Source organism: Cotesia glomerata, linkage group LG1, assembly GCF_020080835.1.
Source record: "Cotesia glomerata isolate CgM1 linkage group LG1, MPM_Cglom_v2.3, whole genome shotgun sequence".
Classification (NCBI taxonomy): domain Eukaryota; kingdom Metazoa; phylum Arthropoda; class Insecta; order Hymenoptera; family Braconidae; genus Cotesia; species Cotesia glomerata.
The window spans coordinates 35,438,630-35,455,025 of NC_058158.1; the positions used below are offsets into that span (position 1 = coordinate 35,438,630).

Consider the following 16,396-nt stretch of genomic DNA (forward strand, 5'->3'; position numbering starts at 1 on the left):
TTCGATGACCACTTTGAAGCATTTGAAATTATTAGTAATTTCAATAATTTTACTTGCTTCCCAATAACATCATTTGAAATATGTAAAATAAGTAATATTGTTCATATAAATAATAAAAGTTACATACCCAAAAAGTGGATTTAATAAATATTCAACGTATGTATTGTAAATAAATAATTTGTTTTAAAAATAAAATGAAATTGTAAAAATAAACAATGAATTTCCATATCTACTTTGCTCCTCTAATTGTATAGTGAGAAAATATCCCTTTTATAATCCTAATATAAAATTGAGATGAAATGTATGTGGCATCAAACTATTCGTAACGTGATTGGTCGAATATATCATAAGCATGAAAATATATGCAAATGCTATAGTCAGACGCGCGCTTGCGCGCGCAAATTCAAATTCTAGTCAGAGAAACTTTAGAATTGCTACAATATTTTTCTATATTATCTAACACAATAATAACTGAGTTGGAATAAACAATTTAAGATTAAGTACACACGTGAATAAAAATTATGAAATAGTATATTACACACCTAGGGAAGTAACGTAAGAAATGTCTCAGATTATATGTAATTGTTGGCCGAGGCGAAGCCGAGGTCAACAAACATGTGATCTGAGGCTTTCTTATTTACTTCCCGTGGAGTGTATACTATTTTTTTGCTCGACGAAGGCAGAAAGGGGCAACTTCGTTTAGCGCAGTGGGCCGAAAGTTGACGATTTCTGCCCGTCGAGCAAAAAAAGAAATTGCCGAGGCGAAGCCGAGGTCAACAAACATGTGATCTGAGACATTTCTTACTTTACTTCCCTAGGTGTGTAATATACTATTTTCACTTTAGTAAAAGATCAATTTTTATTTACAAAAAAAAATTTATTAGCAAAAAAATATATAATAATTACTTTATATTTTTGATGTGATTGCTTCATTATTATGAACATAAATATTTTTCTATTATTATGTGCGTCATTCCCATAATATTATAGGAAACATTCCTATAATATTATAGGAACCATTCCTATAATATTATAGGAACTATTCCCATAATATATTGAAGCTATTCCATTGTTGTATAAGAATGTTTCCAATAAACTATGGGTACAGTTCCCATAATAAGCATAGGATTGATAATGATCATTTTATTATAGGAACCATTCCCATAATTTTTGGAAAAGTTCCTATAAATTTCTCTCCGTGTACTTTAACATTTTGGACTTTGACATAGCGAATATTACTGTTTGAAATAGTATTTTCTTCCATGTAAATAATAAATTGTAGCATTTAAATGATAAAAATTATAAAGTGATTGTTAAAATCACGAGTTTACAATTTGAAATGGTAATTTTTTCCAGTTTATCATTACTTATTATAAATCGACTATTATTAAGTACAGTTTACTTTTTTCCATGTTTAATTGACTGAGGTTTTGTTTGCTAATAATGCTAATGCAATAATTGGGAATTACAAATTCAGTAGTTGAGCTTTGTGACGTAAGTAGCGACAATGACATTAGTGAATATAAAGCAGAGCCGGTTCTGGTGTGTGCGGTTTCTCCAGTAAGAACGGAACCGTTTGTGACAACCACCAGGGAAAGTTGTGTCTAAAAGCTCGTACCTGAGCCCTCAAAGTTTCCAACCCGACTAGACGTTTACGTTTAACGTTCTACTGCTATGACGGCATGGTTGGCGGCCGGCCGTCGACCGTGGTTCAAGATTTAACTGTCGGTGATACATGTGTATCAGTGTCTTGTAATCATTGTTATTATTGTTGTACTAGTAGTTGCTTCTTCAGCTCCTGGTTTTATTCCCGAGGATTTCGTGTCACTTTCAATTTAACGAAAACCGAATAGAGACCAAATTATAAATACCCGTGAGATCAAAACTAATAATTTTTGCGACTCAATTTGCTAGACTAATTGGGTATAAAACTAGATTTATTCCGAAGGACGAAATGTTTGATAGGGATCGAGGTCATGGGAGAATTTTAAATTCCGTTCATTATTATTATGATGACTAAACTATGTGAAGTTTACTTTTCGGTACACAATTTAGCGTTCTAGGTCAAATTATTTTAGTGAAATAATTAAGGGATAGAGTATTTTACTTCATCAAGATATTAATTTAAGATTTTAGTGATTATGTTAATTAATTTTGGTAATTATTTCTTCAGTAAATTTAATTTTTAAGATTATAAATTTCATGAGTAATACCAATTAGTAAATACAAAAATTATCTTGATCATCTTTGTGATAATTTTGACAATTTATTCCAAAAATAATGATATTTTTATGAAACAAATTTAAAATATATTTTTTACGTATTTATCATTTTTTTTTTACAAATTTAATTTTTCTGAAATTTTCAACTTGATTTGTTAATAAAAATTTTTATAATCTATATCATTAAGAGAATAAGCAAAATTTTGTGGCGAGTGTATTTATATGATAAAATGTCTTTTTATGGTTAAATTTGGTATCATTGGAAAAGTCTTGACTTGAATTAGTGCCTTTTCAAGGTTTCATATCATTCTCACCAATAGTCATAGTCAATTTACCATGATAAGTATTTAGGCTGTATTCAAAAATGCTCTATCTCCAGATACATAATTAAGAAATGACCTTGTATCTCGTGAACTATTGACATTTTTAACGATATAAGCTCATCCCGATGTTACACTCATTAAGACCTTTCATTTGAGTAACCACATCAATTTTTCATATATTTTACATATTACATATATGTATATATGAAAAATATATCAAAATGCATGTGGGTACTCAAATGAAAGCTCATGATGAGTGTAACATCGAAATGAGCTTATATCTTAAAAAATGTCAATATTTAAGAACTGACTTTGCTATCTTGTCAACTATTGATATTTTTAAAGATATAAGCTAATCCCGACATTAAACTCATCAAGACCTTTCATTTGAGTACCCACATCAATTTTTCATATATTTATGTATATTACATATATTTATATATGGAAAATATATCTAAATGCATGTGGGTACTCAAATGAAAGCTCTCGATGATTATAACATCGAAATGAGCTTATATCTTAAAAAATGTCAATATTTAAGAACTGACTTTGCTATCTTGTCAACTATTGATATTTTTAAAGATATAAGCTCACTCTGATATTACACTCATCAAGACCTTTCATTTGAGTACCCACATCAATTTTTCATATATTTATGTATATTACATATATTTATATATAAAAAATATATCTAAATGCATGTGGGTACTCAAATGAAAGCTCTCGATGATTATAACATCGAAATGAGCTTATATCTTAAAAAATGTCAACAATTAAGAAATGACCTTGTATCTTGCCAACTAACGATATTTTTGAAGTTATAAGCTCATCCCGATGTTACACTCATCAAGACCTTTCATTTGAGTACTCACACCAATTTTTCATATATTTATATATATTATATATGTATATATGAAAAATATATCAAAATGCATGTGGATACTCAAATGAAAGCTTTTAATGAGTGTAACATCGGGATGAGCTTATATCTTGAAAAATGTCAATAGTTAAAAAAATACAGTGAAATTTAACAAGTCATTATTTAATAAAGCAAAATTTTTACATATGTACTCTTTTAAATTTTTCTTAAATGTATAAATTCTTTTTTCATTTTTCGACAAACTATCATACCAATTATAACCCAAATAAATGATCGATTTTTCTTCTGTGTAAGTTTTACTTTCAATTATTTCTAATTGATTAATTTGTCTTATCATACTGATGTTTATTTCTTTTTAATTTTATATCAATATTAAATTATATCCCAAAATTTTCAACCATCAAAAGTAAACTTGAAAGAAAAACAAATAAAAATTTTCTTTTGATCCAAATATTTAAAAAAAAAATGAGATCTAGCGACTATAAAAAAAAAATTCATGAAAAAGCGATAAAGAATCAAAGAAAAATCTATTTGAGAAGTAACCGATATAAATTGAGAAGTACAAGCCGACGATCGGTGTATTTAAACAGAGCAACTGGGTATATGGCCAAGCCAAATGTAGTTGGCCATCCGGCCAAATGAGTTTGTTTGTGTCTATTATTATACTCCAGTCGGCCGTGAGCGACGAGCCACTGCTACCAACCTGACACACACTGCTTTCATAGATCCATACATCGAGAGATCCACACATCGAAGTGTAGTAAGTAAACGATAGAACAGACGCGTCGATTGTGGTGAGCGTACGGCTGCAATACCCTCCACTGAATTCAACTCTCTATCCCATCCGGGTAGTGTTGGGGTGTCCGGGTGTTGGGATCTCCCGGAGTGACTTGACTACACTACTTACACCACACCATTATAATTCAACCCTACATGACACAAGGAAGTCCGGCAGCTTAACATACGCGCTCGATAACCCATCTTTTTCCTGTCAAATCTTTTATGCTGCCTCCCTTCATCGTCTTCAACAGCCTTTGCTCTAACAATAGACCCACAGCCCAAATTTTCAGGGGAGGTGTTACTTATATATTATTTTTAACTTCCCGCTAAGAAAATCGAAAATTTTCAAAAATCGGGAAGTTATTGTTTTCACCCCGTTTTACAAAAATCGAGTTTTCATCAGATCTCGACGTTTGAAGGTCACAAGAAAGCTTTCCTGACTATCCCCGCGAGGTTGTCACTATGTCTGTATGTATGTGTGTCTGTATGTATGTGTGTGTGTGTGTGTGTGTGTGTGTGTGTGTGTGTGTGTGTGTGTGTGTGTGTGTGTGTGTGTGTGTGTGTGTGTGTGTGTGTGTGTGTGTGTGTGTGTGACTCGCTTATAACTTTTGAACAACTGAACCGATCGGAACGTACTAAACGGCGTTCTAAAGAGTTCCCTCAAATTTAGATTTCCTGAGAATTTGAACCGATTCGGACCGATAGATTTTGAGAAATTTTGAAAAATCTCAAAAAAAATAAGAAAAAAATCATTTTTACAAGTGGTTTTTTTTTTTAATATCTTTTAAACGGCTCTATCAATCAACTTCAAAAACTAATCCGCCCTTAAGCTTGAAAAACCACGCCGATCGTCACTAATCCGGTCAAAATCGATTGATTCGTTCGAGAGATATTCTGAGCAAGGCCTCGTGACGCTGTCAAATTATTTGGCAACGCAAGTAAGCTCAAAGATTCGGGGACTAGATTAGACAGACATGCGAACGAGACTCTTGTAGGGGGGATAATAAGTATTATGGCTCAAACAGGTCTTACGGCTGTACTTCCCCGCTGGTAACTGGTCGGATTGTCATTATATTACCGATCAGGCTAACGCAGTCGTTGAATGGGTTGATACAGTTAACTGAGTACGAGGACAGATTGACATTAAATTCAACTCAATTCACATCTGTCCTATGATAGCGTAAATGCTTGAGGGCAGGGTTTTTCCTTGTCCGCAAACTTGGCTGTGTATTTCCTACGTGAGGGTAGGACAGATATACGTGCGTGTATAGCTTTTTTGAGCCCAGGAAACGGCCTTTTCGGAGGTAGGTGAAAGCCTCGCCATATGTTCTTCGTTCGAGAGATATCGTGAACGAAAGAAAACCGAAAAAAGTGTTTTTTGACATAACTTCGTCATTTCTTCTCGGATAGTTTTTGATTATGTAGAATAATTTCAGAGCTTGAAAAACTGCGTTGATCGCCACCAAAAACGTGGAAATCGGTTGTTTGGTTCGAGAGATACCCTCAATAAAATATTTGGAAACAAGTGTTTTTTTAACATAACTCCGACATTTTTTGGAATAACTTTTAAACGGCTGTACTGATCAATTTCAAAAACTAAACAGCTATTAGCATGAAGACATTACGTCGATCGCCGTCAAGTCGGTCGAAATTGGTCAATTCGTTCAAGAAATATCATGAACGAAAGAAAACCAAAAAAAGTGTTTTTTTTGGAATTACTCCAAATTTCCTAGTTTTATTAATTCAAACTTGAAGATTCTTCATGAAACTAAAAAAATTGCGTCAAATACTTCCAACCGCGTGAAAATCGGTTGATTCATTCAAAAGTTAGTGCGGTTTGAAAATTTAAAAAATATTGTTCTATGATACTTCTATCAGACTTTTAAGCTTGAAGAGCTCAAAATAACACATAAATTGTATTTTTGAGCTCGACGAGCTCAAAAACGTCATTAGTGCAGTTTTATGCACCTAGGTATGGAATTAGCAGGAAGTTGCACGGATGGCTTTCAGGGTCTACCGTTTTTCTAATTTTTTTTTAATTAACTCAAATGTGACTAACTCTAATCTTAATTACATAATTCAACAAAATGATCATTCTTATTTAATTCATTGGTGTAGTTTTGTGCATCAACTTGTCGGCAGCACATCTGTCTTTCCACATGTGCTACTCATATGGCCCCCAAAGTCATCCCACGCATGATTGTGTGACCAAGTGGTTAGTTTATACACCAGATAGATTAATTATACATTACATTAGTGTATTTATGTTTTTATTGTTACATATCAACAATATAGATGAGTAACAAATGTTTTATGAACGAAATTATCGTTTGTTTGTCATTGTTAACACTTGTGGTTCTCTTGTTATACTTTTTTTTTTTAATGTTCGACAAAAATGTGTCACTTGAATTTTTTATTTAAAAAATTTGAATAAACATCTCTGGTTAAATATTTGCCGAGTTTATTATCGATGGAATTAATAATTCTAAAATCGGATAACGCCTCGAATTCTTCAGCTTTGTTGTAAATTATAGATGATCGAGTATTTCGTTTTAAACGATAAGCTTTAAAAAAAAGAAATTCGTTTCGCGGTTTTCCGATAATTTGTTAAAACACTGCAGTATTATTGAACAAAGCGGTAGGATTTAATCTTCTGATAGTTTGGGAATTAAACTTTTTGGGAAAAAGTTGTATAGGTATTATGTGTAATATTATGTGTAATATTCTACAATTATAATACATGACTACACATGATTCACGTATGCAATCCCCTATGATTTGATATGTAAAAACTTTTTAACGAATTTACATATGACATTTAATGTTTGGAAATTTGTATTACTTGTACATGACTTCACATATGTAACTTTACATCATAACTCCATATGTGAAGTCATAAAACAAATTAAACTTCACATATGACATTAAAGTTTGGAAACGTGTGTTACTTACACATGACTTCATATTTGTAACCATATGTTATGATGCAACTTCATATGCGGAGAGATTGTAATAAATTGAACTTTCCATATGACACTTAAGATTTGAAAGTGCTAATTTTTATCCATGATTTCACATATAAAATCATACGTGATCACATATAACTTCATTTATGAAGTCATTGAAGTAATTAAGCTTCATATATGATTATATATGATATTGAAAATTTGGAAATGTTTCCTACTATCTATAATTTCACATATGTCGTCATATGTATTCATATATAATTTCATATATCGAGTCGTAGTTAAAAATTGAACTTCACGTATGAGCATATGTGATATTGAAGGTTTGAAAATTTTTATTACCAACTATCATGTCACATATAGAGTCATATGTGATCATACATAACTTCATAAATGAAGTTATAGAAGGAATTAAGCTTTAAATAAGTTGTGGAAGATTTGGAAGTGTTCACTACTATCTACACAGTAAAAAATATTGTATTAAATACGGTCTACACCAAATTAGTGTTAAAATTCAACACAATTTTGTGTTGACCGTATTTATCACAGAAATTGTGTTGATTTTACACAATTTTTTTTACTGCGTAGATTTCATATACATCGTCATATTTATTCATATATAATTTCACACGTCAAGTCGTAGTAAGAAATTGAACTTCACATATGAGCATATGCGACATTGAAGATTTGAACATTTTTTTTACTATTTATCATGTTACCCTAGTAGAAACTAGAAAAATTACAGTTTCAGATTGTAATTATTACAGATTTTGTAAGAATTACATTGCAAAATGTAATATTTATATTGAAGGCTCTGAAAATTAACACTCAAAGTTTGAATTTAGAAAAATGTTATTTCGAGCTGTAATTTTTCTAGTTTTAAATAAGACAGGACACTTAATATTATTTATAATGTCATTTGGTTCTGGGAACTTTCTTTTGGAATTCCTTGCCACCATCAATAACAACAGCTGAATCACTAGCAATATTTAAAACAAATTGTTATAAATACTTATTAGCTACTGAGCGTGCCGATCTCTAAGTGTGTATTCTGCATTTTTGACCAAGTGCAATTTAGTTATTTGCTATCCTGTGCAATATGGTATAAGACTAGAAGTAGGCTGTTTTTGTTTCAGCATTCATTATTAATCTTGATTAATTAAATTTATATTACTGTGATAAAATTGACGTTGAGATACCTATTAATATTAACATTAACATTATAAGAATCTATTCCGATTGTTTAATAATAGCTTTGATATTATGTATGATTGTTAGGATCATCTTAATGTGAGTTTATAGAATATGCGAGAAAAAATTATTAGATAGCTCGGACTGGGATTCGAACCCAGAACCTTCCGAAGACATGTCGGCTACTCTACCATTTGAGCTATCCGGTCTATACTAAATTTGCATTCGCTTATTCTATATACATTAAGCCACACCGTCCATCTTACGGCAAGCATTTTTACAAATATAAATAATGCTGTGATGCGGGAAAGAATAGGAGTTACGGTAATTATTACGTGAAGCGTTCCACATTCACGTAACAGGATATTGGTAGGAAAGGATTGAGAAAGGAATGTGGAGAGGATCATCTTGATGTGAGTTTATAGAATATGCGAGAAAAAATATTATGATATTGATTTGTACTTAATTTTAAGATATTATGTATGCTCTGTATATGCTTTTGTCCGTTAGAGGACTACGTCCTACGGCCTTTTTCAATAAATTACAATTACAATTACAATTTTTCTTCTTTCCGTGTACATATATAATCATATGTTATCACAAATAACTTTATTTATGAAATCGTAGAAAGAATTAAGCTTCACCTATGATATTGAAGATTTGGAAATATTTACTACTATCTATGATTTCACATATGTGTCATATGTTTTCACATATCGACGGTCTAATTAGCAATCGGTCTGACTGCTTATTTTTTAGAGGGTGATTTTTTAACATTTTGATGTAGTAATAGTCCAATTATAAATTATTTGAATGATCTTAACCAAAATATTATGCCTCTATTAAATATTTAATGGTTTTTAAAAGTGATAATAAATTTCGAACTAATTGTATTTTCGTACAAATGGAAGATTCTCTAAAATGGAGTTAGACAATTTGCTAATTAGAACGTCGATATAATTTCATATCTAAAGTTGCAGTAAGAAATTAAGCTTCACTTATGATCACATATGACTTCAAAAGTTTAAAAGTGTGTGTAATTATGTGATTTTACACATGAAGTTATAGAAGAAATTAAAGATCACATATGACATTAAAAATGTAGGAATATTTGTTACTACTCATGATTTGAAATGTAATAACATATTACAAATCTTAAACAAAAAATTCTCTCGTTGACTTTTTCGGCTCGATTGTCACATAAAAAGTAAAAATAAATTTTGAAAAAAATGAATAAAATAGTCTGAGAAGCAAGTGGGTTTGTAGGCAAGATTGCTTTACAGCTAACCTACTACTCTAGTTAGAGCCGAACATTTAAATACAAGCAAAAGCTCCGCTCACTAACATATTTCTAAATTTCTCTCAATCTCGTAAAATTAACCGAGGAGTCTGCAGCAGCAACGAAGCCATTTGGCAACTTCTTAGCTTCTACCTATTAACGTCAACTTACTACATAATATACCTTTATCATGGGCGAAACTTTTTACCCACATGCATAATACACATCGAGGCATACATAATGTAAGCCCACACATAAATTTATATAAAACTTAAATGACCTTGCTCCATGAATAATTCACGTCATTAACACCTTGTTAGAGATTTAGTCAACTCACTGCTCACGCGGGAGGAATTCGTAAGACAACAATATAAACCCGGCGATAAATAATGTATTGAATTTTAAGTTGCATCGCCCAGTTGTTGGCTTTCTGTTTAATACTTTGTCTTGTTTCTTCGCTCACTTCCCATCTTTTAAGCGAACAATGTACTATGTATAATATATGAATATATATCTACCAGGATCATAAAAGTTTTCCCAGCTGTGACCAGCTGCATTGACTACCGCAGTCATATATTACCAGACACCAGATAAAAAGCTCACGGAGAAGATGAACCCCGCTTTTTTATTCGTTCGAGCACTAAGCTCTTGTTTTTATTACTCAACAGTTGAATCAAGACATTACGAAATTTTGTTTTTTTTTTAACTTTCGACGAAATATCTGAGCGTATGTTTGTACATAAATTTTTAAAATGTCAACCGGGCAGAGAGTGCTTTAAGAAAATAAACTTTTTTGGGCTCTTAGAAATGCTTAATTTATAATTTTTCAAAAATTTTTTTAAGAAATTTGACTCTATGATAATCTTTTTAAATAAATTATTTTGTCAATTTTTATTCTATTTAAAAACTATTCATTGCATAATTTTGTTTTTGAATAATTATTTTTTGTTTGTAATTCAAGTGACAGCAAGTAATTTTTTAATTATTTATTAAACACAAAAAAAGCGTCATTATTATTGTTTAAAATATATATAAAAAAATTGCTTAATAAAATTAATTGCAAAAAGTTTGGAAAATCCAAAAGTGCACACCTCATAATCTCATTTTTCACAATAAAATTTATTAAAATAAATGATAAAAAGCAAAATAATAAAAAATAGATAACTCTGCTATGGTTAGTGGCGCCATAACTCTGAGGTGAGGAAAAAAAATACTATAATAAAATGTATAGATAGATATACAATAAAATCCACAGGCATAAATTAGTTTTTTTTTAATAATAATTTAACGACAGTGAATTGAACGCTCATATTAATTAAGAAAATCTGTCGTGTGTTACTTTAGATAATAAAAAAAAAATTATTCCGGTACGATCATTTTTTCGACCAATTTCCCTGCCACATATACGGACGTTCAGAAAAGATTATGTTTAGTGTTATTATTTACTATATTAAACAAAAAAATTGTTATTGAAATAAATTTTATGTGTCTAACAAATTATTTGACTTGATATAAGTGTACTCATATTAATCTGTAAGTGCGATATAAAAATAACAAAAAATCAATTTCAGTTTCGAGAAAACTGCTTTTTTTGAAATGTCGAGAGTAGAGCACAACCTCAACGCTTCGCTTATGAGGCGTGCAAAATTATTTTCTATGTTAGTAAAATTACAATTATATAGTTGAAAAATTTTGTGAAATTATTAAACTTTAAACAAAAATTATCTATATTATTAGAAAAATAAGCAAAATTTTGTGTATTTATATGATAAAATGAGTTTTTATGGTTAAATTTGGTATCGTTGGAAAAGTCTTGACTTGAATTTGTGCCTTTTCAAGATTTCATATAATTTTCACCAATAGTCAATTTATGATGATAAGTATTTAGGCTGCATTCAAAAATGCTCTATTTCTCGATAGATAAATAAGAAATGACCCTGTATCTCGTGAACTATTGACATTTTTAGATATATAAGCTCATCCCGATGTTACACTCATCAAGACCTTTCATTTAAGTACCCACATCAATTTTTCATATATTTTATATATGTTACATATATTTATATATGAAAAATATATCAAAATGCGTGTGGGTATTCAAATGAAAGCTCTTGATGAGTGTAACATCGAGATGGGCTTATATCTTAAAAAATGTCAATAATTATGAAATGACCTTGTATCGTCAAGTAATGATATTTTTGAAGATATAAGCTCATCTCGATGTTACACTCATCAAGACCTTTCATTTAAGTACCCACATCAATTTTTCATATATTTTATATATGTTATAAATATGTATATATGAAAAATATATCAAAATGCGTGTGGGTACTCAAATGAAAGCTCTTGATGAGTGTAACATCGAAATGAGCTTATATCTTAAAAAATGCCAATAATTAAGAAATGACATTTTATCTTGTGAAATATTGACATTTTTAAAGATATAAGCTAATTGCGATAATACACTCATCAAGACCTTTCATTTGAGTACCCACATCAATTTTTCATATATATATATATATATATATATATATATATATATATATATATATATATATATATGAAAAATATATCAAAATGCATGTGGGTGATCAAATAAAAGCTTTTGATAAGTGTAACATTGGGATGAGCTTATATCTTTAAAAATGTCAATAGCTAAGCAAGTACAGTGCAATTTAACAAAATTCATTATTTAATAAAGCAAAATTTTATTTATTTATAGTTCACAAGTCATCGCAGTCACGTAGTGACTGCAAGGTTGTTAGTTATTCTATAAAAATTTACTTTTAAAAAACATTAATTTTTAAAAAAAATTTTCGTCGATTTTTAAACTTAAGATTTAACAAAATTACTATAAAAAATATTTAATTTTTTCTTCTAAAACTACTAAAAATTATTTGAGCTTCCATATTTTTATTTTCATGTTTTAAAAGTCTGGAAATTTGGAAAATTTAAAAAATCGTCCCTAATTCAAGGTCAATTTTTATCTTTAGAAAGTTTTACCTAATCTTAAAAGTTAAATCTCCCTGATAATTGATTATAATAAAATTTTCGAAAGTAATCAGACGCTAACGTACACAAAATTAAACTTGAGGTGACGTTGTCACCAAGGGTATCATATCAATTTATGTTTGTAGGTTTCAAGCATCCGTGACGTTTATTGAACAAGAGACGAAACATTAAATCGACATTCTATCGATATATCTCTCGATAAATTTAAATACACCGATAAAAAAAAAATTTATACCGATAAGCGACATTCACGGTTAAGTATACTCGTATTTACACTCAATTCGTAGGAAAAAAAAATTTTTTTAGCTAAAATTTATCCTCCGAGGCAAAAAAAAATTTTTTTTTCTCGCCCTAAAATTGGAAGATTTTTTACACCTAGAAAACACATAAAATAAAAAAACGTTTACGTTGACTGCCCACGTAATGGGTCATTACTCGAGAATTCATCCTTTTAAAAAAACTAAAATAGACTCATCGAAAAGGGAATGTGGCATAAACTTTATTTAACGTTTTTCTGTAATCCAGTTTGTTTTTTCAGAAGGTATTATCCGTGGGGCATTCCGATGTTAAACGTTAAGGTAAATTTATGCATTAAATTCTTAAATAAATTGTTTGGTATGGGATAAAGTCGGTATCCGTATTTGCGGTAACGGACAAATCATATTACACCCACGTGGCGTTTCTTAGAATAGAATAGAATACCTCTCAACCTCTAAGGTCTATACTAAGATATAAGAGTTTAGCTCTAACTTATCCGGCCGACTAGACGGTTTAAGTTCCAACCGAGATAAAACTTTTCTAAATTCCCTCTTTTATGTATTGTTATATTATTATTCTTGTTTTTATTTTGAAAAATCCTATTATTACTATTGCTATACAACTGTCTCAAGCTATTTTCGTCGGCTGTTTGTCATTAAAAGTGTCAAGTCCGTTGTTTTGTTAAGTAATACCTCACTAAATTCAATGATTAATTACTGGCATAAATCATCTGCATCTAACTAAATCTATATATAAATAATTAACATTGATTTTATGAGAGGTTGAACTGAATTAGTGATGACACTGAAAATAGTCATAGAAAATTAAAAAAAAAAAAAACGTTTCTGTTTTTACTTAATATTGTAAAACTTTAAAATATTTTGAATGGCTGCTACTTAATCGTGTATGAATAAAATCAAAATAACAACTTTAATACCTCATAATTGATCAACTAAATTTTTTTTAATTTTATTATTCTGCCTCACAAAAATATTTATTTTTAATATTTTTTTTTTGGTAATTATTTACAAGTTTTCAGACTATTTTTGGCTATATTTAGGTAAAAAATTAACATTTTAATTTTTTTTTAATCTGCTGAAAAAAATACAGATTTTGACAGCTTTTTTGCTTTTAAAAGTTGGAAAAAATTTTGGCTCTCATGTTTTTGGATAAAATTTCAATTTTTTTGATGATTTTTTATATTTTTTTTTTTAGTACAAAAAAAAACGAACAATTTTAAAAAAAAGTTGAATATTACAATTTTCTAAAAAATTTTAAAATTTTTTTAAAAATTTGTTAAAATTGTGATAGTCAATTTTTTTTTAATTTTTCATTTTTTATAAATTTTTCAAAAAAAAAATTTATCAAAATTTTCAAATAAAAATTTTGTTCAAAAAAGTGAAAATTAAAATTTTGAACCTTACTTGTGAATAATTACCTTTTTTTTTCACAAAATATTTCTCATTCGTTTTTACTCAAATTATTATAATTTTTTTACTCAAATAATAAATTGAAAATTTATAAAAAATTATCAAGGCAAAATTTTACAAATTTTTTATTCTGATTCTAAATAAATAAATTTATAAAAGCATTAAAATTTTTTCTATACAAAAAAAAGTCAAAATAATCAAAGCAAAATTTTACAAATTTGTTATTCTGATTTTAAATAAATAAATTTATAAAATCATTAAAATTTTTTCTATACAAAAAACTAATCAAAGTTAAAAAAAAATCGCCCCTAAAAAAATTTCAAATAAACTTCTAAATTGAACAATAAATCATCAAAACAAAATAAATTTCAATAAAAAATCAACCCTGACAAGAAATTTAAAAGCTTCTATCCGAACCAGTTGTTCAAAACCCACCCGATTGACGTTTGTAAATAACTAACTCAATTAAATCCCGTAAAAAACCTTCTAGTATCTCATAAACATAGCCATCAAAATCAACCTTACCCCTAAAAGCAATTAAAAACAACCACTCCCCTAATAACCAAGAAAAAAGCATAAAAAATAATAAAATAAACTGTAATATAATGTATTGTATAAAAGAGAAGCTAGTGCAAGACGACGGTCTCGGAAAACGGAAAAGCGTGACTCGAGGGCCGGTTGGTGGTCGATAGCAATGGCGCCGCGACCCCGCGGAGAAAATCAATCTCGGCTTGACGCCGGTCGGCCTTGTTTTCATGTACGCTCTCGTTTTCTCTCTTTCTCATCAACGATAGAATCGCCTAGCCGGGATAGAACTTGTATTTGTATTTACTATACCATCAGCGTTCACTCCACCCCCTTTCTCCTATTTTTCTCAATTCTGCACCCTTGTACTACCCTCGGAGCCTATAACAATAGCATCTGCCATGTACGTAAATATTTCAGGGCATGTAGTCGAGCGTCCTGTTGTACCGACCGAGGCTGGATAAATTATCAGCCAGTGTTGTTAACATTTGACAACATTAGCACGCAAGCTTAATTATTGCAAAAAAAAATGATAAATATTATTAAAGTACTTAAAGAAAATCTTTCTTACTTTTTATTACACGCTCGGTGGTGGACAACTTCGGTGAACTATTGGAGGTCATGCTGGATGATATTTCCCGGCTTTATAGTTTTAATTTTAAGCGGCTGACAACCAGCCGCACACCTTATCTCACTACTGTCACTGCTGTCACTGAATTAACCCGACGTATGTTACTTCCAATTGTTTAGCTTACCAGCTAGCTACCAGTTGATGTTGACGTTGCTGCGTCTGGCCGGATAAAACTCTATTTATTCACAAAAAACCAAAGTTTCACTTTTGGCTCTTGAGTTTTCCACAAACTCAACACAGGACAGGGGGGTTGTCGGCTTGAGGGACTTAGGGAAGGGAAAGGGAGGATTCGGGAGTATCTTTCTTGTATAGATAATCCAATCCGTCACGTTATGCTTTGAGTAACTAAACGTACACACGGCAGTCGACAGCAACTATCTGAATGGTGGATGGTGGATGGTGGCAGCTAAGAGCTGCGCCAGATACTACCGTTCGTGATGACCATACATCTATTTTTTTTTCCAACTTAAGTTGCTTTAATATTTATCTAAATTATTTAAAACTTCAGAAAATTATTTATTTATTTATTTATTTATTAGTAGCCAATTAATTATTTTTACTCCAGGCAACAAAATTCCTCCTAGTAGGAGTAAAACACCGCAGATGGCTGCTCCGCTTTTCCTCAAGAGCTTCTGGAGGATATTTTTCTTTACACACACGCGAGCAAGCCACACAAACGTTTATTATTTTTATTTAATATTACTATCGATAAAATTATAGGTGTTTATTTAGATGGTATGTTAATTAAACTTTTTTTATTTTTGTCGAAGGGAATAAAGTCGACGAGTGACCGCAGCTTGACCCACTGCGGCGGGCGTAACTAATACGGATTTTTCTACTTTTTTTATTTTAAATGATTTTATTAATTAAGATTTGTTTTTCTTCATCCACACATATCT

General features: G+C 30.1%; 1 protein-coding gene across 11 annotated transcripts in view; it reads right to left on the bottom strand.

Annotated features, from left to right (window-relative positions):
- Positions 1-16,396, bottom strand: part of LOC123275262 (serine/threonine-protein phosphatase 2B catalytic subunit 3-like) — a 157,747-nt gene that overhangs the window by 140,691 nt on the left and 660 nt on the right. For 9 of the 11 annotated variants that reach the window (XM_044743266.1, XM_044743265.1, XM_044743263.1 and 6 more), the window contains exon 1: positions 15,438-15,984. In XM_044743266.1, the coding sequence (XP_044599201.1) occupies positions 15,438-15,489 (52 nt within the window). In that variant the 5' untranslated portion in view covers positions 15,490-15,984. Of the gene's footprint in view, positions 1-15,437; positions 15,985-16,396 lie in introns of those variants that run through there. The other 2 variants (XM_044743258.1, XM_044743257.1) reach the window with 1 other exon arrangement.